At 44.3% G+C, this 27588-nt stretch overlaps 1 protein-coding gene across 3 annotated transcripts; it reads right to left on the bottom strand.

The window, feature by feature from the left end:
* Positions 1–78: 78 nt before the first annotated feature.
* On the bottom strand, positions 79–23315 carry SNX8 (sorting nexin 8). Of its 3 annotated transcripts, XM_051777226.1 has the most exons (12): positions 23160–23268; positions 22122–22195; positions 15099–15289; positions 12781–12898; positions 10194–10315; positions 9768–9848; positions 8686–8846; positions 8145–8277; positions 6969–7037; positions 6009–6158; positions 5460–5609; positions 79–4715 (listed from the first exon to the last, which is right to left on the bottom strand). In XM_051777226.1, exons 2-12 carry the CDS (start codon positions 22153–22155, stop codon positions 4602–4604), a joined length of 1323 nt encoding a protein of 440 aa, XP_051633186.1. In that variant the 5' UTR covers positions 22156–22195; positions 23160–23268; the 3' UTR covers positions 79–4601. The 3 variants fall into 3 exon arrangements, with proteins under 3 accessions (XP_051633186.1, XP_051633175.1, XP_051633195.1); XM_051777215.1 differs by lacking the exon at positions 22122–22195 and having other exon boundaries at positions 23160–23315; XM_051777235.1 differs by lacking the exons at positions 22122–22195; positions 23160–23268 and adding an exon at positions 21798–21849.
* Between the last annotated feature and the right edge of the window lie 4273 nt (positions 23316–27588).

The raw sequence follows: 27588 nt of genomic DNA, 5'->3' as shown, positions 1-27588 counted from the left end.
CCACCCCCCATGGCTGCACACTCTGCCACAGGGCAGGAGCAGGTGACTGCTCAGCACTGATGTCAGCCCAACCCAGCAAAAGTTTAATCCAACTGTGCTAGAAATAACACATCACATATGTAGCTTCTTACACAAGTTTTGGTTTTTTCTTTTTTTAAACACTTTTACAAACATATAACACAGATAGAATCTTGGAATGTAATGTAGGATCTGTAAACATTTCCAGTCTACCAGCTGTAGTAATAGTTCTTTAATTCCTGCATTTGGATAAAGTGCTTCATACATAAGGCTATTTGAGCAAAGCAAAGATACAGGATATTCCAGGCAGGCCATATTCACACCCTTTGAACAAGAATTTGCTTCTTGTCTCCCTCCAGCAGTTTTGAAAATACCCACTCAAAAATGCCCTTCTTCATCTGCTCAGCAAGCCACAGCTCAGACTTAGAGGAGGAATTAACACCTTAAAACCTTACTTTTCCTTTTGTGCTGCACACTGAGTTATTTACAGAGGTTTTGATACCCAACTCTGCTTCTGACCTGGCAGTGAGGGCTTCTGGCTGCTCTAACAGAGAGAAGGAATGGCTCAAGGCAAGTAGGAGAGAGAATAAGCCCAGGAGGACAGGCAGCTTTAACAGGGTGTAGAACCTTACTGTGTGGTAGGAAAGGGAGTGACTGACAGCCAATACCTGTTATATCTGGATTTATCTCCTGGTGGAAACTAAACTGCTGGGTGAGAAAGAGCACATCACAGAATCACACAGAATTACTTTCTGTTCCTCCAGGATTTAGGAAGGAACAGAACAAGCACAGCTCAGGCTTGCACTCCTCTTTGCCATCCCCTCTCTGCAGTCAGGTCAGTCCTTTCAGGATGCTTTCCCCAGCCCTGACTTCCAGGTCATGTCAAAGAGCTGGGACGTTACTGCTCCTGCTGCTCTTGTGAGACTGATGTGGTTTAAGTTCTGTCCCCTGCTGGTGAGCTTTGTCTTTTAGGAAACAGCACAAACTGAAGGGTGTAAATTAGCCTGTTTCAAGTTCCAGGAATTACACCCTTGCATGATCAAAGTAGGAGAGTAAAAGCACTGGAATGCAGCAAGACATCATTGAGCACATTACAGCTTAGGAGGAGCGACTTCCAAGGAGGATGGAAAGAGAGAGAAAGAAGGATCAAAGATTAAAGTTGTATTGTAAATACAGTTTGGAGTCTTTCAACACGTGATACTGGACAAAAAGCCACTTCACAGCTGGAAGTGGAGAATCCCTCAGGAGTGACAAAAACATAGAGCCCTTTTGATAGAACAATTTTCAGGCAGCTTTCAGGGTCTCAGGCTTTGACCACCCTGGTACCTACACAAGTGACCTGACAGAGACACTGACAGAAAAACTGGAGGCCTTTTCTACAATCGCTGTTTTGAACACATGAAGGTCCCCTGACCTTGAGCACACACAGAAAAGCTTCCATTCACAAAGGCACATTAACACTTTGACATCACGTCTTACAGGAGCATCAGCTCCTGGATAGGCAGCACACACTCCTCAGTCTGGTTTGCTTAGTGTTTACTGCAGAAGGCAGTAGCATGGAGGTCACCACAGCTGTTTCCCCCACACTGACTAGGGCAGACAGGCAGCTGAAGTCAGCCTGATGGATCCCCTGGGTTCCCTGCTGCATCCCTGCAGGGGAGGGAAGCTGTGCTTGATGCTGCCCTCCAAGTCTGACAGATCCATAAGCTGAACGAACAAACACAGTAAGGAAATCCCTCACATACTGAGGTAAACATAACAGTTCTATTTGCACACAGACCAGTCTCCCAAAGGAAATGTTTGGAAACTAAGGGTTGTATGAAATAGTGTCTGCATGTGTTTAGGAATGAGACAGAAGCTTGACAGTCCAGTATGAAATAAACTCTGAAAGTGCCAACAGCTGGATCAGCTTTGAGAATACAAGGCCTCTGTTCTCAAATACCAGGTGAACAGAGTAAAAGCAAAACAAGAAAAACCCACCCCCAAAACTGCTCTCCTCAGAGAGGCAAGGGCTGACAAAGGAGGAATAGATGTTTTCTCAATGTAATTCCAGTTCCTTTATAGGTCCTGTAGTCTGTATTTATCCTTATTACAATCTCTGCCTTTGGACTGTAGAATTCTTGTTCTCGAGGAGAACAGGAAAGAGGAGTTAGTCTAAAATCCAAATGTCATTTTGACGTTTGCTTTTTTGGGGAATTTGTTTTTTGATTGCAAATAAAGTCCAAAATTAGAAATTCTTTCTAGAAATGAGAAGTGCAAAGTTCCATTCCGGCTAACGCTTTGCAAGTGCTCCCATGGAACACTGCCCAGTCAAACAAATTACACAGAAGATCCACCAGAGGTATCAGATCTTGCCCCAAAACATACAGTATTTTCTCACTTTGACTGCTCACCACATCAAGAAAACAAGGATAATAAACAAGGGAGGATGGGTGCTCAGACTAAGCCAGCCATAACCAGCCAACACCTTCTAAAGATGCCAGGGGTAAAGAGCATGTAAAAATCTGGTAACACGCTTTCTGCACATGAACCACAAACCATCCTCCTAACCAAGACAAGGTCAAGCAGAAAAACCTTCTGTGCCATTCTTGAGATAATAATCTTCTGTGTTACTGGACTGTAGAAACATTTCCCTCCTCTGACAATTTGCTCTGCCTTGTGAGCAGAAACTCCTCTGCATCGCTTTGGAAACCTTCAGGAGAGAATCAAACCTGTCACAGCCATTTGCACTTCATCTGTCTCACTGCACAAGGCCCACACACAGGAGGAAAGCAAGTTAACATTTGAATTGTTGGAAAAAGCTCTTAATGCATTCTGAGCAAGGTTGGCTACACACTGCTTAAGGCCCAGCACCCAAGGAACTCACTCACATCACTCTGTTTTACCCCATTTTGGTGAGTGTGAGGAATGGTTATTCCAGTCTCACGAAACTGGGCAAGTAATTTATCTTGCTCTTAGCTGAAGAAACTAATCTCCACCTGGATCAGGAAGAGTTTCATGCTGTACTGAGTTTTCTAAATTTATCAAAACAAAAAAAGCAGCTTTTGTGATTAGAGGATTTAAATACATTTCCTGCTAATGGGGAAGTTCCCCAGTAGAAAAATACTGTAATGGTTCCAGTTTGACAGCAAGCACTCATCCTTATTAATATGCTTCCTTTTTACCCACTCAAAGAAAATGCTAAGAAGCCAAATCTCAAATTCCCCTTTAGAAGCTATTTTGGCCCCAGAGAAGGCAGGTTCAGGAGAGACCTGTTCACACAGTTTTGCTGCAGACGTTTGCAGCTCCTTGGATTATCAGTTTCTCTGGAGGATGTGCACCATTTCCCCCGAGGAAACACGATGTGCACGTTCCCTGTTCTCCTCCCCTTTGCCTCCCGAGGGAAAGTCACTGGAGATACAAGGTGGAGAAAGATTAGTCCCTTTATCTCAATCACAAATCATTCTGAAAACCCCACTACCAAGGGCTGAGCTGTTTTTAGAGATGAGAACTGTCACTTGTCTCCTGTCCTTCACAAACACACTCCAGTGTTACCCACAGCCAGGAAAAAGAATGACAGTAACATCCTGATAAATACTGATTTTTTTGTTAATGAACTTTATCAGCACTGTGTTCCAGCCTGCTGGTATAACAGAATACTTCTGATATTAGACCAAAGAAAACACCAGCCTTTGGGTCAGCAGCTCTCCAATGGACCTGAACAGCTACTTCACAGAGGGATATCAGAACCTCCAGAAGAAAACAGCTACCTTGTAGCTGTTCTGCCCATGTAGTAGGACTGGATTACAATTAAGGAGTGTTTTATTTAATTATTTTCTCATTTGTGCCAGGCAAACTCCTCTGAGTTCCTGAACCCAGCTGTCTTTGGCCCCAAACTGAAAAATATGAGCAAGTCCCCAGGCTGCCCTGCAACCATGAAGGGAACCACACTGACAATACAGTCCATCCAACCTCATGGGAGAACCCCATTACACAGCAGCATTGACCCCTGCCCAGCTGGGTTACAAAATCCAACCACTTCATTCATTTTGTGCTAAGGTCTAGCAGTAAGAAATCAAATCCAGACACCTACAACGGGATGGGGGATGGCTTTCAGCTTTCCTTAAGCACACATGTCCCTAACACAGGCCCTCCAAGGCGTAAAAGGCAATTTATCTCCACTACAAGCAAGTGCTTCAGTTATCCCATTCATCTCAGCACTTCAGAGAGTTCAGTGCAGAGATGTGTCAGCACAGCTGCAGATAAACATGATTGGAGGACTGTTAGTACAAGATGCAGAGGCATCAGCAACAGCACTGCAGCACTCGCTGTGCCAGGCCACATCCCGACCCTGTGGAGAGTGTCTGCAGGACAATGAACATCAGCTCTGCCCCAGAGCACTGCAAAATTAAGAGATTGTCTTTATATCCATATGTTCTGCCCCACATCCAGTCTGTCTAAATCAGAGAGCAGCTCAAAGCAGCAGTATTTAAAAAACAAAAAATAAAAAATAGCTGTTTGGAGGATTCATTTTAACATCTGGAGGTAGAGGTCCCACCCCTTCGTTGATTGCCCTTCTTGCTCCATGCAGGATGCTCGGAGCATTAACTGGAGAAGAAATTTCCCTCTGGAGGTGACAGTGGTGGAGTTGGCATACTGCTAGATCCCACGAAAAGGCAGCTCAACTTCGGCTTCAATTCATTCCAAACTTTACTCATCTGTGAGTGGAAAAGGAGAGAAAACAGACGTGACCACACGGTAGGTAACAATCTCACCACACTGAATTTTAGCAGCAGTTTCAGGTACTCAAAAGCACGACACAAATTTGCTGAAGTGTTTTCGGGAAGTTCAGTGGACCCAGATTGTCCCTTCCAGACTGGTGCTACTGGAGGTCCCTGAGCATTTTCCTGAGCATGCATGGAATGGAGATTTCCCATACCTTGGTCAAACTCCTTCACTGAAGGGAAGGAAGGGAGCTGAAAGAGGAGAGATTTTTCTAACACAACAAATGCAAGGAAGTCTGTATATGGGAAATATTAAAGGTCATATTTAGGGGTTAACAAAAAGGAGCTCTTAGAGCAAAAGCAAGGAAGCTGTTCCTTGTCATACAATTTCTGTGTAGCACCACAAAAAACCAGATTCATCTAGCAAACACACATCATTCATTACAGAATAGCTATTTAATGGTTGGGTCTTCTTCACCTACCCATAGGATAGTTGATGAGAGAAGAAGAAAAGAAGAAAAAAACAGCAATTTGCTGCAAGAAGATACAGTCTTTTAGAGGAGTTAGAGGCCAGCCTTGATCCTCACTCCAAACTGGAAAGACCTTAGGTGACCTTTTAAGTTATGAAATAGCCCAGCTGGACAGATGATTAGAGGACGAAGGCCAACAGGTTAAAATAAATACATTCAAATTCTCATTCATATTTTGGGGAAAAGGATACAGTCCAGAAAAACTCACCTCTTTGTGACCCTGGATCTGGGAGTTGACAAAGGCCCCCAGAATGTGAGAGGTGAGAGGCAGGTAGATGTGGATGAGCTGTGTCTCCTGATGGAGGCAGTACAGGGAGAAGTAATTCCGCAGCTCCATGGTCAGGATGGCGTTTTCTTGCTGAAACAAGAGGAGCTCTGTGAAATGCATCGCCAGGAAGGGGCTGCCAAGGAGGTTCACTTACAGCAGGAGAAAACAGCATTCCTGACCCTACCAGCAATTCAAACACATATCAAAAACCCAAAAAGGCAGGTCCTGGACCCATTTGATACAACAGCAACTGCACTTTTCACCTTGCAGTCTGCTGGTTTCCACAGCTCCTGCAAATGATGTGCTGCCAAAGGGCCAGCAGTAAGTGTGGAGGAAAACAAACACCTTTTCCATGTGGCACAGCAGGTAGCTCAGATTTCCCAAAGCACAGGCTGCCCTTTCAGCCCAATGGCTTTTTGCAAATGTGACAAGAGCAGCACCATCACAGAGCCCAGTACCACCCTTTGCTCTCCCAGGAGCCTGCCCTACCTCCACAATCCGAGACTCCAGTTGCTCCACTGATTCTGGTTCTTTGTTCTGCACAGTGGCACTCATCATCTGCCTCTTCATCATGCTGTACTTGTGCAACGCCCGCTGGTGCTTGTGCAACACCCCCTTCTCGTGCCTTTCACACAGGTCCTTTATGGGAAAAGAAAAGAACAGGTACAGAGTGGAAGCCAAGAGTCAGCAAACACACAGCCAAGTACATCAGGAACACAAACACATGGTTGTGCTTTATATAACTTCCCTGCTGCAGATTTTTGTTCTTTAGTTTTCAAGAGGGTCAAAAAACACCAGTAGCTTAGAATTCAAGAAAAAAAAAAAACCTGCTTGAACCCAGACCAGTGAGCTTAAGAGGCAGCCTGGAGCATCACTTCTGCCAACACTTTGGATCTTATCAGGCCTCTTATCTTTTCTTGACCTTCTCAAAATTGAGTGCAGGCAATTAACTGTGGTAAGAGCTTGCCAGTGTCCTTCTATCTCAGTCCAGGCCTGGGAATGTCAGGAGAGGCTGCCTCATACAGTTTCAGTAGGTGCTTCTCTAAGAAGTACCTTTGATCATAGATTAGTATTAACAAAAATTCTTTAATTTGTAACTCGGCTCATATCTCCATGAGCAAACCAATAGTGATCCAGTTCACTGCTTTGACTCAGAAGCAGCCAAATCTGAAAATAAAAAGTTAGCTGATCCATATAGTTCAAGCATTTGTATTTTGAAATTCCTTGCAGGGTTTGCTCTTTGGCAAGTTCTCATCACAAGCCGAGCTGATCAGTAAGGCTGCAGAGCTGGTTATGGCCAACAGCCGCTCCCCTCCCTCTGCCAGATGCCCAGTTTGCCTCTGAACTGGCCTCCCAGACAGTTTTCCATCCAGTTGGCATTACACCCTCTAAAAAGCACAAGCTTGCTCTGAACAACTTTCTCGTTGGCAGAAGAACAGCAGAGCTCACTTTATAGGACTGGAGTAAATCCAGGAAAAGGTTCAGCTTCTCCACCACATCATTCTCTTCCTGTTTACCCTAGAAAACAAGGAAAAAGTACATTTTACATAAGCCTGGCAAGAACCAACATCCCAGTCCTTCACCTCCTCACACCACGCAGGCTCTCGCTGCGTTCTCCAGGGCACATTGGTGCTTACACAACTGCATCAAAAAGCTTTCAGATGGCACTGGAGTGTGTTTAGTCTTCAGTGTGCAGAACAAAGACCTGACTGAGGCAGGAACAGCTTTTCCAACTGACTGATCACTGTAACAAGAGGAGTTGGTTTCACAGCCCTGCATGTCAGTCCTTTCAGCACACTCTGCCTGGAATTTCTTGCTCTTGCAGATTCCTCCAATCTTTCATCTTCCCTTCTTACAAGATAACTAATCCATTAAAGCTCTGAATACCTGCATGTTCCCCATAATAGTTCATGCATCAGAAGGCAGAGATGAGACACCAAGCCAAATTTAACTACTAGTTTTTTTATTTTACAAAATACTCTCTTTTCTTCCTGTATCAATAGAGCTCTCTGGAGCATAAACTCTGGAGAAAAAGACCTGGTCTGACTGATCTACAAAAGCATGCTCAGTGTTTTAACACAATGAGATGAAGAGCAGTGAAGACAAAATTATTACTTTTCCTTTCCAGACTGTCGTTTTCTCACATTATTCTGACAGTCATTACCACACTGCACACTTACACAGGAATATGATACTTCTGTCTGAATCACTCTCATGTAATATTTAAGTACATGAACTTCAAAACTTGATTCAGAAATAACTTATTCTGGATTCTCTGTAGCAGATTAGTAAGACAGAACACAGGATTCTTGGACAGCTCACTGAAGCAGTACAACTTAATGTGTGCAATAATCATTTAAAATTAAGAAAGAAAGCAGGGTTTTCCCTCCTTTCCCTTGCCAGTTATATTTTTTTTCCCATTTAAACACAGTCCAGGTATTTCATTCAAGCTTGAACAAGCAGGCTGGTGGTTGAGGACGAAAGTTTGAATCACCATCTCCTTCTTAACTCTTGAAGAGCTTATGTCCACAGAGCTCATGATTAAAGATGAAGTTTAGGGCAGCAATGTACCACCTCTGTGTTACAAAAAGAAAAAAAAGAAAAAGACAAAAGTCAAGAACTCACCTGCTGCACAGCCTTATCTGCCAGAAGTGCAAACTCAACAGACAGACCCTTCAAGGCTTGTTTCAGAGTCCCCCATGTGCTGTTATTCAAAGCAGCCCAGGAAGGAAGTGGGGTAGTGTCTGAGCCCAAAGCACTGAAAGGAGATAAGTAACAGTCACATCTAGGAGACAAATTCCACTAAGCAGATAAACTTATTTGCAGAGAGCAGTTAAGAGTTTCAAATCTGTCTAAACAGCTCACAGCACTGAGCTGCTACTGCCCCAACACAAATGCAGAGTTAATTGTGCACTTACTGGGGAGAGAGACAATAAAACCAGTACCTGAATGCCAAGGTATTTATATTTTGTTTCCTCATGTTCTAGGGAACGCAGTCTTAATGGTAAGTGTGCATTTCCTTTTTTATAGTAGGAAAAATTGATTATGACCTGCAGCATGCACTGGAATACCTATTTTCACCAGCTTGGAGGCCTTACAAGAGTTTTGAGTTCTGAAACAGCAGTAGAAATGTTCCTATTAGCAAAGCCTGTTCCTCCAAACCTACCTGAGCTCCTTCCCAAATATGAGCAGGTCGGAGGCGTTATCAATGGCTCGAGAAGCAATTCTCTCCGCACGGTCGCGAAGCTTATAAAAGCTGTTATAAATATTTCTGATGAGCTCCCTGCTGGCAGCAAACTGGGCCTGTATGTCAGATGGGAGGAAGTCCTGAAGGAGTACAGAGAGGTTACTGGTGGGTAAATCAGAGGCACACCACAGTCTGCAGAGAAAAAGTGCTCACTCCCTCACGCCACACTGTAACAACCCTGAAGAGATCACCTTTCCAATTCAGTTGTCCAAGTCAGATGTCACACAAATAGCCCTAATTTTCAGAGGCATAAAGAGGTTCAAATACCCAGTGTAGACAGAGTTGACAAGATCTGCAATTCTACTCTGCAGTTAAAACAGGGGTTGTGAGGTTTCAAGCTCACAAGTTCTAACCTAATCCTACTGGTAACTCCCAGCCCAGTAAAGTCAAGAATGAACTGAAAGTTCAGCTCTTTTTGACCAGTGTATCACTGGTAAAAACCTGAACTAAGCTCCAGTTGCAAAACCTCCTGCAAGCACTGCAGGAACCTGAACAACAACTTGCTTTAAAATTGCTCAATGAACACAGTAGATTTAAAACTTGTCACAGCACTAATCTCTGGGATAAACAGATATATGGAGAACTTATAGTTAACTTCTCTCTAACAGTCCAAATTGCTCTCCCACAGGGAGAAGAAGACAGACAGAATGAGGGCATGAACACTGGGAAAGACATCCATCTAGATATTAGTTTTTAAATTGTGCAATTTGTGCATGTGTTTGTTATGCAAGTACAAGTAATTGCTGAGAAACATGTTCTGAGCAGGATTCATTGTTTAATCTTTATCATATTCATGAACCAGCATTTAGCTACAAATATCAGGACCTTGAGAGTCAAATGTTTATTTGATCTTTTTGATAAAGTTACAAGTTCTTCAAACTCTGTAAACAACTGTGTCCTACCTAAGGTGTCCATCACTCCACAAATGCCATAACTGATCCACCAGGAGAACAGAGCCATTCAAACCAGAATAATATGTTGCAAAAAATTCCTATACATACCTTGGCCTGGGTGGCTAATTTGCAGGTCATAAACTCATCTCCTACTCCCTGGACCAACTCCCTTAGCTTATTCTGTACATCCTAGAGAAAATACAGAATCAAATCAGCATGAAAGAACTAAGTAACAAAGGTCTCAGATGCATCTCAACAGTAAGACATGTACAGATTTACCCAGGTTAGGTTTAATTTAAGGAAAAGCATAATCTGTATTCCCTTAAGAACAGATATAATTTTCAAAATACTATCCTCCTGGCATTGAGTGAAATTACCTTCCACTTTCCAGCTGTAGAAACACCTACTGAGAGAAAATTCTCCTCGTCACAGGGAGCAAAAACATGTAGGTCAGAAGCAATTCTGAACCCTGTGCCCAGTGAAGCAGTTACAGGCAGACATGCAAACTCAGGACTATTGCTAACAGACACTCACTGAGCCACTGAATGACAGGAAGAGTTTCAAGAGCACATCTTCTGAGAAAGGGGGGTGTCGAGCCACCAGGTTTATAAAACGCTTCAGCGCTCTCCTCCTCGACTCTATGAATTCTCGGTCAGCTACAGGAAGAAACACAAAATTTCAATTAATGCACCTCTCGTTACAGTTGCTCAGAAAGAGAAAAGCACTCAGGTCAATAACTTCCTTGTACTTACAACCCTTGCTTGAGCACTGCAACAAAAACAAGGAGCGGTTACCTACAGTCTGTCAGCTCCCAAAAACAATCTTTTAGATTGACCATTTGAATAAATATTCCATCAGGTGGTTCTTTATATCTTACCAAAATCCAGCATATATACCTGTGTGGGGTTATTTCCACAGGGTGGGGAAGGTAAGCAGGATAAACAACCAAACCTAAGGCCTGAAACTTCCACTTACAAACTGTGGGCCTACAAAGATTCTTCTTCCTCTGAATCAACTTCACAGCTGGTCTGCAGAGGGGATCCCAGTCTGTTTGGCAGTATCCATCAGGATACTGGATGGATACTAGGATCAGTATCCATCTCTTTCATGCAAGATGTCAGAAAGCACTTTGGAAGACCTGCACAGCAATCTGCAGTACATCCATCCACAGCCTTTACTTGTCAAACTAAAAGAATTCTGCTCATCTTGCTGAAACAAGAAGAATTTCAATCTGGCAATACTGCAGAAAGGCAGTAAATCAAAGTTCCTGGAGTTTTTCAGGAACGATGAATGATAAAAAATTAAACTAAAGACTGAAGGAAAAGAAAGCAGCATAGAAGGGAATTACAGGAATGCTCTTATCCAACGCTCTCATATCATGAAAGGTTATTACTCTTTTGCCTCAGTTTTAAGCTGGCAGTTTGCTGGCTGTGAGGACTCTCACTAGTGATCCTCAGTACAGTACCACCCACCAATTCCTTTTTCTGTCATTGTGGCTGCAGATCTTGGTTTGGCTTTGCTCACACTTCAGCCAACGTGGACATTTCTGAAGTAACCTACACACTTCCCACAGGATCTGCCCCAGCTGGCTGCTGTCCTCCAAAAGGAGCAGAGCAGGTGAACAATCTTCCTTCACACGACAGAAGGAGGGGAGCAGACCAGCATCAGGATCAGTGTAACTCAGCAGAGGAGCACACCAAGGACAAAGCACGGGGCTTTGTCCATCCGGCTCTGGGACTTGGAAGTTGCAAGAGTCACACATCTGTGCTAATCCATCAAATCCTGTGTCAGTCCATTAACCTGCTCAGAAACAAGAACTACCCACTCCATTTCCTTTTTCCTGTTTGCAGTTCCCATTAAGCCCAATTCCACAGCTCTTCTACATGCAGAGTCGCTGGACTAAAGGCAATCAGCACTCTCTGCCTCATCACAGCTTTGCACTGTATTAGAACTGGTCTCCTAGCACAGTCTGGGAACTAATCCTATCGTTTTTTTTCTTAAACTTATGATATGCATGGGAAGAAATGCACTGGTGAATGCACAGAAATATCAACACAGTGGCAACACAAGGAAATAACAGTTGACTGACAAATTATATATATATTGGTAACTTCTTTCAAACATCCTCTCTCCACTGAGATTAATCAGAGAAGGCTGCTTTGCTCACAGGTGTTGCATGAAGTGGAAATTCTGGAACCTCTGGCTGAGAACACTGAATCAGGTTCAATTCAACGGATGGGTTTCGCAACCCCAAAAGAAAGGTCTTCACAATTCACATTCCATCACAAGAACATAAGGCCACTGGAGCTTTTCAGTGCCAGGATTTTGCTGTCTTCCAGTTCACTATACACCCTGCTCTGCTCACTGCTTACCAATTATTGTAGCAATGCACAGACTCTTCAACTGAAATCAATTATTTATTGAAACACAGCGAGCTTAGTGCCGTGGGCAAGAGAGGAGAGAGTGAAAAGCTTGTTCTTTCACAGATTAAGTATTAAACAAGATGGGATTTTATGCAGTTATGCAACGTTTGAAATATTAAATGTTTAAAATCGGTGTCAATATTTGAGATTAATGAAAAATGTTCCTGAAGGAGCTTTGATATGCTTCAGTCTTGGGATACTGGTTTTTAGGCTAACAGCTAAAGTGTACTTGAATGACCTGACACTGATTCCAGCCTCAGGTTTCAGTTTCTGGTTATGCTAAAAAGATCACAGAATCATAGAACCATTTAAGTTGGAAAAGAACGTTAAGATCACTGAATCCAACTGTTAAATTAAGACTGCCAAGTCCACCACTAAACAATGATCATCATAACAGGTTTTTCTAAAAACCAATACCTGCAGCTCCGCCGTGCTTTTGTGTGGAATTACACCTAAAATCTTATTAGGAAAGTCATTCCACAGGAAGAAACCTCACTGAAATTTTACATCAATATCTCACCTATAAGAATTTCCAGGATGGCAACAATTCACACCTCAAGATTGTGTATTATAACGTCAAACTTGTTTTCTGAGCCAAGCAGAAGCAAAGACTTTCAACATTTACTTTTAAACATTTACTTTTAACACTATCACCTTGACCAAGACCCCTCTACTCAAAAAGCAAGACCCAGGTTTACCTCCCAGCATCCTCTTTGGCGGCAGTGCCGGCACCATGCGATAGGGGAACTTCTGGAGCAGCATCTCATGGAACACCACAAAGTCATTGTATCGCCTGTAGACTGAGCATTTGAACCTCTGCAATTAAGGAAAGGGGAGAATAAGTCAATTCACAGGTTAGACAGCAGCAGCATTTACTTTTTTTTTTTTTTTTGCTATCAGCTGCCCTAAATGCAGAAGGAAGAAAAGAAAGAAATCATAACCAGAGATTGCAGAAACCACCTATTTCTCATTAGAGGCCTTGTGGTGGGAAGGATGGAGGAGATTAAAAGCAGCCATCACTTGATTATGTGTATTGGGTTTGCATGGAAAGGTTTTGGTAGCTGGAGGACTACAGAGGTGGCTTCTATCAGAAGCTGCCAGAAGCTGCCCTTGTGTCTGAGAGATCCAATGCCAGGCAGCTCCAGGAGGGAACTGCTGCTGGATGAGGCCAAGCCTATCAGTGATGGTGGCAGCATCTCTGGGATAATGTATTGGAGAAAAAAAAAAAAACGCACAAGAAAACTGCACCCAGAGAGAGGAGTGAGAATATGTGAGAGTAACAGCTCTGCAGCCCCCCTGGTCAGTGCAGAAGGAGGGGCAGGAGGTGCTCCAAGCACCGGAGCTGAGGTTCCCCTGCAGCCCAGGGTGCAGCCCACGGTGAGACAGCTGTGCCCCTGCAACCCTTGGACTGGCCATGAGGCAACTGGAGAGTGATCTCTCCCTGTCCTTATCTCGACCCATGAGCCTTCTTTTGCATTTTCTCTCCCCTGCCCAGCTGAGAAGGGGAGTGACAGAGCAGTTTTGGTGTGCACTTGGTGTCGAGCCGGGCCAGCCTACCTCATACAGTCCTTTTGAGAATAAGGCTTTCAGTTAAAAACATAAGTCTGCTTTTATTCACACACAAGATGAAAGAGACTACAAAGTGGAGAGGAAGGTGTTTCCCAAAAAATTGCAAATATCCCTAAATCTGCCGTGGTTCCATAGCATTACCCCCTCAAACTCTCTGGTCTTCCAAATTAGACAGAACATTGGGAAGGAGTGCTGACACTTTTAAAGTGCTCTAGAGAGCTCTTTTCTTGAAGTACTGCAAGTCTCTGAGCTCCAGCTCTTAGGATTTTTCTCTAAATCAGTTTTAAATCCAGAGGTGGCAAAACAGTCTTAGACCACATTAAGCTACTACTCAACCCAAATGCCTGATGTTTTAATTAAACCTCACAAGAGGAGAGACCTCACACTGATGTTAGAGCTATAAACAAAGACTGAAAGTTCCTTTAAAACCTTAGGCCTTCAAGCTGCATTTCTTAGATCAATATGTAGAAGAGGCCAAAGAAACTCTTTTCTCATTCCCAAAGGAGTTAAGTAGCAGCTAGAACAAGACATTTAGGAGGCAGAAATCCTCTAAAAACAATAAATAAATAATCCACAACCCCCCCCACACTATTACTACAGATTCAACCACTAATAGGAAAGACTACAGAGCCCTCTACTCATCCCCACTACATTTGCACTGCACGTCATCCACCACTTACAGTGGCACTATGCCAAAATACAGCAATGAGACACACAACTGGAGCCCAACAGGGCCCAAGGGCCTCCCTTCAGTCTGCTCTGAAATCTGATGTTGGTTTGTGCTGTAGAATCTCAGATGAAGCTCAAGGCCAAGCTACATTTCTTTTTCAGGCAGCATCATTCTACAGCCACAGTCACAGGAGACATGACAGCGACTGAAAGGAATCAGTCATGGGTTCCTAAATTCAAAACCTTGCAGGACCACCAGGGTCACTGAGTCCTGCGCCCTGAAATCACAGGCAAAAATAAACATCCATTCCTAGAAAGCCCACAGAAGCATTCACCATGTCTGCCCTTTCCCCTCACAAGTCTTTGACAAACTTAGGGACACCACCCTAAAAAACCTAAAGCCCCAAAAATCACTGCAGACAAGTGACCCAAATGTGTCACCAAACACACAAAATGATGACAAGAACAGTTCAAGCACTACTCAATAACTGATGTTTTGGTGGTCTGGGAAGTGTCAATCACACATGGTCTGCTTGGAAGAGGACATGTTTCCTCCTTGGAAAAAAACACACAGAAGATACTGGAGACATATTTCACTGGCTGCACTACAAATAGGAAAAGGCAAATCATCTTCAATCTTCTCCTATACCAAGAGAAGAACCTACAACCAGCATCACCCAACACACCTACCAAATCAGTCAAGACTTTGCCAGTAGCAACTGCACAGACACTGTAAAGAGGATACACTCTCACAGAGCCCAGTGCTTGTTCACATTACCTTGCTGGAAACCTCATATTCCACATGTTTCAGGAAAAGGCCCTTCTTCTCAGGTATAAGCTCCACCTGCACACTATCCTTGCTCAATAGCTCTTGTAGGGTGTGGGAAAGCAGCAGTGGATTTCCCTGGGGCATCTGCATTAGAAACTGTTCCGGTTCCCTTGGTTCATTTACTGGAGGCTTTGCCAAATCTAGAAGACAAAAAGGGGAAAAAAACAGTAGACCTGATAAGGTACAGTAAAAGAAGTAGCCTTAAAATATTCTGTTCCCTTGCTTGGTGCTCCCAGAGTGGTGCAACACAACCAGAACACCAGCCAGGCCACTCCCCCAGGAGGTTATGCTGCTTCACACACGTTCAAGACATTGGTACCTCCCTCCTCACAACACCCAGGAGCAACACCAATTATATCGAGTCAGAAAGACATCCCTACTAAGCAAAGAATCACAGGCCAAATTTGTTCTGTGAATCAGCTAAGAGGCCTTGCATTTCCTGTCTGTCCAGCTCCCACCACAGCAGGATCTGCCAAAATGAACGAAACCCTAGCTCAGCACTTTTGGATCCTGCCTAGAACAACTCATGGAAGGAAAGAAAAATGTGTCATTTTACTGCGCTGCAGAAATTTAATCCATTAATTTTGCATGTCATTACAAAGGAAGGAGACACTTCATTTGGCATAATTTTATTAAACTCTCTGACACTATGCTACAGTGAGCGAGAATTACAATAATTTACTATGTCAACATGCTCAAGTTCAAGATCAGGGGAAAAGGGTTCCTAACAAGGGCTACCAACACAACAATTCCTCAATCACAGCAAGCTGTGGCAAAATCTTTCAAACAAACCTATTCCACTGCTCACAGCCAGAAAACACTTTCAACAGTGAATTGAATCTTAGCTAGGTAGCTTTGCATAGAGAGTGTCTAACTGATCCTCTGCTAGATGCAAAGTCAAAAAAAGATAGGTCTTAAGAATGTGGCCCCAGAGGACAAACTACATCAAAGAAGGGGCAAAGCTGATCATTCAGAATAATCAAGTGACTGACCAGAGTCCATTATCTCAGTTTGACTTCATAACGACACTACTGTGTGGCTGTAAACTAAGCTCACATTAGTTTTCAAAGCAATCCTTTTTTTCCACCCATTCCACACATAAGAATCAGTGTGAAAGATGTGGGTATAACCCTGGAACCTATTCAGCCCATACCTGAGTTCAGCCAAATCCACTGATGAAAAGGTACCCAGAAAAGCCAGGTAGGATTCATCATCCCTTCCTTGCCCCATTGGGAGAAGTTCCTAAATGCATCTACAGTTTTGAGAACACAAAAAGACAGTAACACTATGGAAGCAATAAGCATTTCTTTAAGCTTTGATACATAGTTCAAAAAGTTGTAAACTTTGTAAGAGATAAACTCAGGGAAGATAAAAACTCATATCCTTAACTTGAAACTCTGACCTCCTCCTGATAAGGATTTCCCACCTGCTCCTTCATGTGCTCCAGGCCCTGATAAATGGGGAAAACAGATAATCTTCAGTTCCTCAGATACATAGCATCAGACTCTTCATTATTTGCTCCACAAAATGGCTTAAGGAAATCAAATCCAGGACAAATGACCTTATTCCACATGTCTCATCAGGCTTCAGATGCCTGCTAATGTGACTCAGAGAAGCAAGTCTTAACACCTCTGCTTTATTAGACTAATATATATCACCTGCTAACCCCACCTATGCAGCAGCTCCTAAAAATTTCCAGCTACCTGCCAGAAATTTGCAGTAAAATAATGCAAGCTAATTCAATGTTGACACAGGACACTGCTGGATAAAGTGATAACACCTGTACAGCCACTTTTCAGAGAGATGCTGAACTGAAAGAAAAAGGAGGAAAGAAAATTCAAGGCAGAAGATTTTCTTGTGCAGAAAAATCCTTGCCTGCCTGACCTTTCATGGAGCAGCAAGGTGCAATAAATCACAGTATCAAGAAGAAGGGTCAAAAATACACACAAAAAGAACTATGGAAAGCACAAGGCATCCTGGACCTCCAGAGCAGAGGTTCTCTGGGTGTGCACCCTTGTAATTCTTGGGTTTAACTGCTCAAGACACAGCAATGAAGTGCAACATGACACAGCAGATGTTGTTACTCCTCCAAGGCACACACACACAGAATTCCAGAGCCCTCTGTGATGCTCAACACTGGCTCACACTGCAGAGGAAGTTGCTCCAAGCTGGCCTCCCCAGGAGAGGCTACCCAAAATACACCCCAATTTCTTCCCTAAGAGCAGTGCCAATCTGTACTGACACAACCTTCTCCTGCCTATTGATTCACTGTCTCTGTTTCCCATCCTTCTGCTGGACAACCAAGAAAGCAGTGCTTTCACAGCATAAACTGGTCCCTGACCTTGGGCTCGGCACTGTCTGGTAAACTACTGAAACCCCAGTGGCAAAAGACAGGTATCAGGAGAAAAGATAATACTGAATGAACCATGAAACCCTCAGTGTTTCATCTGTAACACCCAGAACCTGCAGCACAATCAGCCAAAGTGATGCTGAGGACTCTCAGGTTCATTACAGTGATCTGAACCCACATTACCCCCTAAGACATCTACAGAGTGAAGCCCCCCAGAGATCCAGACAAGACTCCACATTTCTTTGACAATTCAGCCATGTTGCTCTTTTCTTGGTAATTCTTCTCCAGTTTTCATCAAGTTATTCTCTAAATTTGCTTTCTAAAATTCACCTACAGGAAATACCTTCTCTTTATCAGCAGCTCACACATTTGGCTCTTCCTGAAATATTCTGTAGCTTCTTTACACCTCAACCTTGTCTAAACGTGTGAAATCACACAAACCAGACAACCATGCAAACAAGTTTGAATAATTACTGTTTAATTAATAATCTCAGCGTGTCTGCTATCAACAAGACAGCTACTCAGACTGAATCTACACCCTCAGACTCTGGTCTGATAACACAATAAGATGACTTTGGAACAGCTGTTAACCTGTTTTAGGAAAAACTTAACGTGGCACTAACACTAACCCTACAGAGCAATATATACTGGAGCTATTCTTCAGTCCATTTTTCATTCTACTTACTAAACAGCCTATTCCAGAACAGCCTCAAGAGCCCTGGCCAGGAATGGTGGATAATAGTGGGAACTCATTGGTATGAGCTCCTGTGTTCAACCAGTAAAAGGATTTACATGCATTGTAACAGAACACTTAACGCTTCCCATCACGCACTCTCTGCTGGAGAACAGCTAATTTTGAAAACATTCCCTTCGGTTTCAGCAGATCATTATCTAGTGAAGTTTATATACAGGGAGCAGCAAGTGAATACAGAAACGAGGTATGGAATGGTCCCCTGGAACACTGGGAAGCAGACAAAAATAAAAACCAGTTTTTTCCTGCAAGCTATGCTCTTGCTACAGCAGTTTCTCAATCTGTTGTCAATAAGAGATCAGGAAGTGGACTGATATAACTGAAAACAAGTTAATACAAAAGTTAAAAATAATACATATAAACACATATGCAAACAAGAAAACAAGATGACAAGAAATAAAAGTCTGAAGAAGCATTCAAAGCATGGCCTAATTGTTGTTACATCGTAAAAGAAAACAGCAACGAAAACACTGCATAATACTTTCTTTTTTGTTTTTTTTGTGCCAAGTCAGGTAGCCTTTGGACTGAAGGGAGTTGAGAAACTCACCCAGAGAACAACTGAAATAGAAAATTTCTCCACTTTAGACCACGTATTTCACACCTCAGTTAGCACCTGACGTTCATTACTCCAGTGATACAACCAGGCACCAACCTGCCCTCCACCGTTACCAGTTTCCTCCACGTAAATTCCTAATATCATGCATTTGTGAAAGCCAGAATAGAATTCCAAGTATCTGGTCAGCTGCACTGAGGTTTTACAGGGAAGCACATCCAGCAGAGAGGAGCAATGCCAGGGCTGGAAGCTCAGGAGCAAATCACGCCACTGATCTCCCTTCCCTATTTAAGCTCCGTCAATCAGATTTGGAGGCCTTATCTCCATTTTACTGATGGCTGATACAAACTCTTTATTACACCAGGTGCTAATCAGATAAATTTATCAGACACGATTAAGCAGATGGTGCCAGAGAATTACTTGTAACATTAGTAGCATATTTTCTAGAAGGAGGAAGGAGTTTGAAAGGAAGCAAAACCTTTAGGAATAACAACTAAGATTTATTCTCCGTCCTCACAGACCACAGCTGTGGGGAGCAGAGGGGATCCAACCCACAGGAAACACACAAGAGTACAAAAACTGGTTTTATACACAGATACCTCAGATTTCTCCCTGGAAAAAATGAGGGCTCCACTACAAACTCCTGGGCCAGGAATTCTAAAGCAGCAATGTAAATATCATTCATCAGCATTTCCCTTTCCTTTCTGTCTTCTCATGAAAAGCCTCAGGAATTATGGAAATGCCTTTCCCCCTTATTGTGTCAAACACATTCCTCCATAATTCCAGAATCCACTGTCCACATCAGCCTCTCTGAAAGCTGGTGCAGATTTCAACTACAAACTCAAATAGATTCCCTTCTTCGTTTTATTTTTTTAAAATCTTACATAATTTGAAATTCCCTAAAAACACAGAAAGAAAAACAGAAGTCCCACAAAAAAAAAAGAAAAAAAAAAAGGGCAAACAAAACTTTGTTCCTATTAAAGGCTTTACATATTTTTTGAGACCACTGTATGCAACTTGTTTGGGGTTTTTTAAGGAACTTAAAACCATGGCATTCTTATTCAGAAAGGAGTAAAGCAAAGGAATCAGTCTATGTAACAAAGCCAAGTGCTCCACAGCTCTGAGTTCAACATGGAAGGCAGGTCTGTATTTCTAACTGGGTACAAGAAAAGTAATTATATTTAGCTTCACTCTAATTAAGAGTGCCCTTCCTTCTCCTTCCCAACAATTCCCTTGTAAATACAAGCTTTCCAATACCAAAACAAGACAAGATAAAGTAACACACATACTATCATAAAATTAGATGTTGGAAAGCAGGCTCCAACATTTTGTTTTTCTCCTTAAAAAAAAAACAAAACCAACAACTGAAAACCATCACCACAGCTTTCTCAGTGCAGATGTCAAATATGTACCCTGCACTAGCTGGTCTGGGGTTTTGGGGATTTTTTTTTGGTTGGTTGGTTGGTTAAGTTTTTATATTTTCCTTTGTTTTTGAGATATTGAGGGTAATTTGGTTTTCATTTCTGGAGGGATTTTTTTGCTGGTTATTTGTTTTGGGTTTTTTTCCAACTAAGTTTAAGATTGTTATTCAGCACTTGGTGCTTCTAAAATTGAAAAGGAGAAGCAATGGCACAGCTCAAAAATAGCTGAGGCTATAGCTTTATTTAATAATATTTTGAAAGCACCTGCATTTCTGCATTCCCCTGTAGGCCTCCAACTGCTTCCCAGAATATCACAGTCACACACTCCAGCAGAAAAAAAAACCCAACAGCAAGTTACCCCCTTCCAATGTAACACAGATTTACTGTGTGTAAAGAACTACCTTTAAGCCTAGCACCCTGCTCTTTTGATCTGTGCTGTTAGATCAACTCATTAATTGATTTCCCAAGTCTGGGAATACAAGGAACACATTCCATTCACAAGTCAGTCGTGAGCCACAGTCCTCAGATGCAGCACACACAGTAAAGTGGGATGGAGCTACACACTTTAAAGAAATAACAGGATTAGCAGAGAAAAGTCCATGAAGGAATGTGCCCAAGGATTACAGAGACAAAAAGTCAAATCCTCACTAGGGCACAATCCCAGCTCACAGTGAAAGACTTCTAAACTATCACTTCTCACAAAGAGGCTGGAAGTGTAAAAATTCACACCCAAAATGGTAACCCAGCAAGCAACAACCCATATAACTGTTCTCTGGGAAATTTTTACAAGGACATTTTAGCCTGACTACAGAACTGGCAAATTTCCACAACCATCTGTCCTTACACAGGTCAAGAACATCCCATCAGAAGAAATGGTTTATCTTTGTTTTGCTTCTCATCTTCCTTGCCTGTTTCTCACCCTCCCAGTTACACTGGGGGAAAACTCGATGTCAGCATTTAAGCATTAAAGAAACGGCATTGTCACTCCACACACTTCAGCCTCCCAGTGGTCTTCTCACACATTTCACAGGTAGAAGCAGCTCATTCACATCCCAAATACTGTTGAAAGGTAATTATCAAAGCTCCCGTCCTTTTCTACCAGTTCCACATGTCTGTAACTGGTAAATTTTTCTCCATCTACATGCACCAACCCATAAAACTTGAAGACTGTTGGGGAAATCAGACTATTTATGTGCAAATCATACTGTAGAGTCCTCTCCACCAGGCCCTCCACAGGCTGCACACACAGTTAAAGATTTACCATCAGAAGAAAAAGAGACACCCCCCCTCCCTCCCCAGCCAACACACCTGGATTAGCTCCCTGCAGTCGTTGCAAAACACTCAAATGGAAGCAAAAGGAAAGAAAAGTCAATAAAAGCAACTCTGCAACATTAACTGACTTTAATGTATTAGACATTATCCTTTTTTCTTCTCTCTCTTGATTGTGCTAAAGTACTTTTAACTCTGCAAAATCAAAAAGACAGCATTTGTCTGTGCTGTCCAAGATGGGCATTAACGATCCCTGCCAGGACTATCTTTACTCTGGAGATTCAGATTCTCCCAAAATACTCACTGACGAGCTGCTGATCTCCAAAAAAATTACACATGGGTGTGAAACTTCCAAGATCTCTGACCTCTCATCATGATGCTTAAAATAAAAACATTCCTGCGTTCACAGCATTATTTTTCTTTACATAAAACCATTAGACACCTCCTCTCAGTGCTCACCATATAATCATTGTCAAAGAAAGCCAAGTTTTCTCAACAGGGCTGAGTAGATTAGACAGGTACAGAAGCACCATCACCAGAAGTTAATTAGATCAGTACTCCACTTGGAGACAACTGTTTTATCTCTATAAGGCTCCTGAAGCAGATGGTAAATCCAGAACAGACATACCTGAACAAGCTCTCTCTTTGGTACAGTAGGACATTTTTTCCACAAAGGCTGCTGCTCAATATGTTACATCAGTCCTGGACAGAAATATTCCAAAATAATTTATTTATAAGCATTATCTGCATCAGGAGCATCACAGGCCTAACAAAAGCATACCCACTGGATCCTGAATATAATCCAACCAAACCATTTTTCCCTGCATTAGGCTCACCTACTAGTAACTTCTACTCAATTTCTTTTCAAAACTGAGAAAAAAAAAAACACACTATGCACGGAGCAGGTACAAAACTTCAGCCACTTTAAAGAGAACTTGAGAGAACCCTATTACCCTGTTTCCCTCTAAAAGTTTCTCTCAGTCTAAACGTTAAGGAGTCCAACATGTTATTCCCTCAATTCACCCAGGAGCTCCCTCCATCTATCATTTCGCAACAAGCGCTGGCAGCGCTTGGCTGCGAAGTTTCTCCATCCCAGATCCAGCTGCGCGCTCCCAAAACTCCAGCGTTTCCAGGCTGGATGTTCCGCTCGGGCCGGCGCGGGGTCTGCCCCACTGCCCCGCTGCCGAACGGCTCCACCGTGCCCGGGTCCAGCTCGGCGGGCGGGGACCAGGGGCCACATGAAGTGTCCCCGGCGCGCAGGGAGCGCTCGGCCGCGTGACTCCCCACGGGAGAAGTTCTGGACCGCGCCCGGCCCCGCGTCCAGCCCCGCAGGAGCGCTCCGGGGAGCTCATCGCCCGCGGACACCGAGCCGGGCACCGGGGCGACCTCCGCGGGCAGGTACAAACCCCCCGGCCCGGGCGCCCCGGTTCACCCCCGCGGGGCAGAGCCCACCGTGGGACGGGACGGGACCCTCAGCGGCACCGCCGCGGGCAGCCCCGCCCGGAGCCGGGCCCCGCCGCCCCGGGGCGAGGGAGGGGAGGCGGCGGCGCTGCCCCGCCGGTTTTGGCGGGGAGCGCGGCCCCGACCGCCCGGGCGGGCAGCGGGCGGGCAGCGCACGGAGCGGGGGCGGCCCCGCCGCGAACACATCCCCTGTGTCCCCCCGTACCTGTGCCGGTGCCGGCCGTGCCCGCGGGCGGCTCGCCGTCCATCGCGGCCGCGGTCATGTGAGGCCGGCCCGGCGCGGCCGCCCTCCCCTCCCCTCCCCTCCCCTTCCTCCGCAGCGCCCGCCCGAGAGCGCGGGCGGGGCGGGCGGGCAGAGCCGCCTCCCGCGGGGCCGGGGGCGAGGGGTGACACGGGCGGCTGTGCCCGCCGGGGATGTGACAAATGCCACCACTGCGCCACCGTGTCCCCGCACAGCAGCACCCCGCGGCTCTCGCAGGGGCAACGAGCCGTCCCTGCCGCCGACGGGATGGCTCCGAGCGCTTCGGAACCGCTGCGGGGTTAATAACAAATCCCCTAAACATCTTAATAGCAAATCTCCCAAACATCTTAATAGCAAATCTTCCAAACATCTTAAACCATATAAAGAGAAGCGATCGGCTCACGGGCTTAATACGGGATTATTCCGAAATGTAACTGATTATATTGTTTTTCGTGAAATCTGAAAAGGATGGTTGTTGGGAATGTGAAGTTCAGGGAGACTTTGTTGTGAGCTATGAAAAGCAGGTAAATTGTTGTTGATGCTGTACTTCGGGTTTAATTCAGAGAATCACAGGATCAATTGGGTTGGAAAAGACTTCTGAGATCACCGAGTCCAACCTAAGACAGAACAGCACCTTTGTCAACCAGACCATGGCACTCAGCACCAAGTCCAGTCCTTCCTTAAACACCTCCAGGGATGGTGACTCCACCACCTCCCTGGGCAGCCCATTCCAATGTCTAATCACCCCTTCTGAGAAGAAATTCCTCCTAATGTCCAACCTAAACCTTTCCTGGTGAGATTAAGACTATGTCCTCTCATCATATTAATTACTCCCAGACAATTTTGGTATATTTTCTTTCACTGAGTTCCCTTTCTCCACAGCAGTTCTGCTGCCATCTAGTCAATTAAACATTTTGTGCTATGCTCCTGAGGGAATGCACTAATACAGGTAAATACGGTAAAAATCAATATAAACCTATTCAGGAAAGCACAGAAATATGAGCATTTGAAATGCAAATACCCTTTCCAAAACTGCATAAAAATACGAATTGCAGGTATGAGCACCTCTCATTTTATTACTGATTTTCCCCCCCACTTCCTGTAGTTTATTAGTCAGGAATGATATGGTTGACCCTGATGAAATGTAAGGCACATATGGTTTTCCTGAAAACACCATCAAACAAGCAAAAATCTGTATAGATTCTGGACCTCCAGATTGAGATATTACCAATCCATAACAAGGCTTTATATTTTCAATATCCAAAGCATTGGATGCATTCACTAGTTAATGTTCCTGATATTTCTTAGTCACGGGAAGATAAATGGTCATGTCCACTGTATGCAGAGGGAACTAAACCAGAAAATTATGAAGTGAGAATTATTTCAGGTGTAATTGCAACCATAAGGCTCCCCCTTGAAACTTTCTGTGCTGCTACAAAGATGTGAATGAGTCGAGTGATTCTCCTCCTCCTCCTCCCTCGGTGCTGTTCCAGCTCAGTCCCAGAGCGTGGGTGCAGACGAAAGCTGGGTATAAAATTAGAAAAGCACGGCATTATTTGAGCTGAGAGGCCCTTCAAATCATGTTTGTACAGCAGCAGAGCAGTTTTGCATGCTCAGCACTTCTGAAAACTAAGCCCCACAGGATTTTTCGCCTATATAGCATTTTTTGAGAAAATGAATAGAGGAATCAACACGTTCTCATTTAGCTATAGATTTTTGATTGGTCTGTACTTAAGCTAATAGCATAACTATTTATTTGGTATAAATAAGACATTCTCAACTGAAGATTGCTTTGGAGTCTTGAAGAAAAATACTGTGAAAAATAATTCAATTGCAGAAATAATTTTTGAACAGGGCCAGAAAGGCTCTGCTTGACATAAGTCATTGAACACTTCTATATTTGCTGTAACTGCAGTGAAAGCTTCTGGAAAACCTCAAGCACAAAGAAACAATAAAATAAAAAGGGCACATGTCATAGAATCACGGAATCACAGGATGGTTTCAGTTGGAAGGGACCTTAAAGATCATCTAGTTCCACCCCCTGCCATGGGCAGGGACACCTTCCACCAGATCAGGTTGCTCCAAGCCCCGTCCAACCTGGCCTTGAACATTCCCAGGGATGGGGCAGCCACAGCTTCTCTGGGCAACCTGTGCCAAGGCCTCACTACCCTCATAGGGAAGAATTTTTCTCTAATATCTAACCTAACCCTGCCCTCTCTCAGTATGAAGCCATTTCCCCTTGTCCTGTCACTCCAGGCCTTTGTAAAACATCTCTCTCCACTTTTCTTGTACCTCCCTTCAGGCACTGGAAGGGGCTGCAATTAGGTCACCCCGCTTCCAGTCTGAACAATCTCAATTCTCTCAGCCTTTCCTCACAGCAGAGGTGCTCCACCCCTCTGATCATCTTGGTGGCTTTTCTGGGCTCACTCCCACAGCTCCATGTCCTTCCTGTGCTGGGACCCCAGAGCTGGAGGTAGCTCTGCAGGGGGGGCTCCCCAGAGCAGGGCAGACAGGCAGAACCAGCCCAATGTAGTGACCAATGTAATGCACAGGCAGGTCCCCACCCGAGGCCCTGCCTCATTCCAGGCACGTCCTGTCAGTATTAGATAGAATTTCATACAAGAGCTTGCTTACTCCTTCAGAATTCAGTTTAGGAAGCAGAGCTGTCAGCTCCACTATTCTCAGATCACCTGCACACACTGAAATTCATGAGGCACTGGTGGTTTGAGGGCTGTGCTATAAAAAGCCATTCCCGCTAGATTTCCTTCCCCAGAATTCCCATTGATTGGGAGTTTTGCATGTGGAATGCTTAAAGGAACAGGCTTCAGCTGCCAGTGCCAAAATCTCTGGTTTTAAAAGTTGTTCCACTTCCCCTCAGATTGCTGAGTGAGGACTGGAGGAAAAAGAATAGCAGTGAGATAAAACAGGGACTGAGGGGAAATTTCAACAGAAGAAAGGAAAAGGGGAAGGAAGGAAGAGCAGATAAATCAGAAGTTGCTGAAAAGTACAGGAAAATGCCAAGAACAGCCCATGCAAAGTCAGGCGAAGGAGGATCCAACGTTTAGATCCAGAGTTTAACCAAAGTGACTGGAAAAATGCAAACAGGAAGAAAGGTAATTGCAGAAATTGCATATTCCAGCAATACAGACAACTGTGGGGGTGGTGAAAAGGAACAGAGACCACATACACAGTCCTGGAGAGCAATGGAATACTGAGGACCCAGCTGGGACTATGAATGGGACGGCAGCACCTCCTCCCTCACATTTGGAGAAATATGTGGTTGTGATGGCAGGAAACAGCATTCTCTGTTCACTTCAGCGTGTCGGTGCTTCTGCTGACTGGGGAGTCAAAGTCTGGTCAGCTACCATGATATAATGAGGGGAAAAAATAGCCGCACAAAGTGCCAGTCATCGTTTCCATTCATACGTGCTGCCCGTGGCTCCAGAAAGGAGTGGACACGCTCGGCGAACGGAATGTGAGTGGAGCTCGGCTGCCATCGTGTGACTGCCCGATAAATCACACAGCGGGGCTGTCCGCCTTGGCTTCGTATCATCTTCCCTCGAGATTTTACCAAAACACGAGAGATACTGCAACGGGGTCTAAATTTAAAATGCCAAGTACAATATCTGCTCTGCTCTTCTCATGCTTGTTTGTTTTTGTTTTGTTTTGTTTTGTTTTGTTTTTAATGCTGGCATTTTTACTGCTTTGATGATCTGACTGAAAGCACTGGGCTAAAAAAATAAAACCACCAAAAGTCCTACTCAAAACACAAGTGTTCACCTCCTAAGAGGGCACAGAACTATTCCTCGAGAACTATTCTGAGCTTTTTCCTCTACAGTTGTCACCTCAAGAAGGCAAATTCCAGGTTCCCTTAGCCACTTTGAACATACTGTATTAGCACACATGCTGAGAAAAGTGACACTCTACGTATTTTTCATCAGCTTGACGCACCCACGGAAGGCAGTGGTATAATCGATAACGCGGGGCCAGGTCTCTCTGATGGTCAGTCACGTTGGTAGCCGGTGTGAAAGATAAATTCAAGCTTTAAAACCATTTAAAAATCATCCTAAAACGCCAGGACTGTGCACTGTGACCCCTCAGATCACTGTCCCTACTCAGTGTCCGACTGCACCGCGATGTCACCGCCCCTCTGAAGGCCTCTCGCGCTAACCGGGGCGTGCAGCGGCGCCAGGGCATGGCCCCCCTCACCTTTTACCTCACGGAAAATATTATTTTAACCCCACAAAGGTCTGGTAGGGATTAACAGAGCGATGGAAAGCGGTGTGTGAGGACGTGCCCCCTCAGCCCCCACCGCCGCCATCGCGCCCGGCTGATGTGGCGCTGCCGCCGGGCAGTACCACGGGGGCCCGCCGCCGCGGGGGTGGGCGCTGGC

This window comes from Manacus candei, unplaced genomic scaffold, assembly GCF_025592945.1.
Source record: "Manacus candei isolate 608988 ecotype Guabito, Panama unplaced genomic scaffold, ASM2559294v1 h1tg000002l, whole genome shotgun sequence".
In the NCBI taxonomy this organism is placed as follows: domain Eukaryota; kingdom Metazoa; phylum Chordata; class Aves; order Passeriformes; family Pipridae; genus Manacus; species Manacus candei.
The sequence above is the reverse complement of the archived record's forward strand: the minus strand, read 5'-3'. Positions and strand labels throughout refer to the sequence as shown.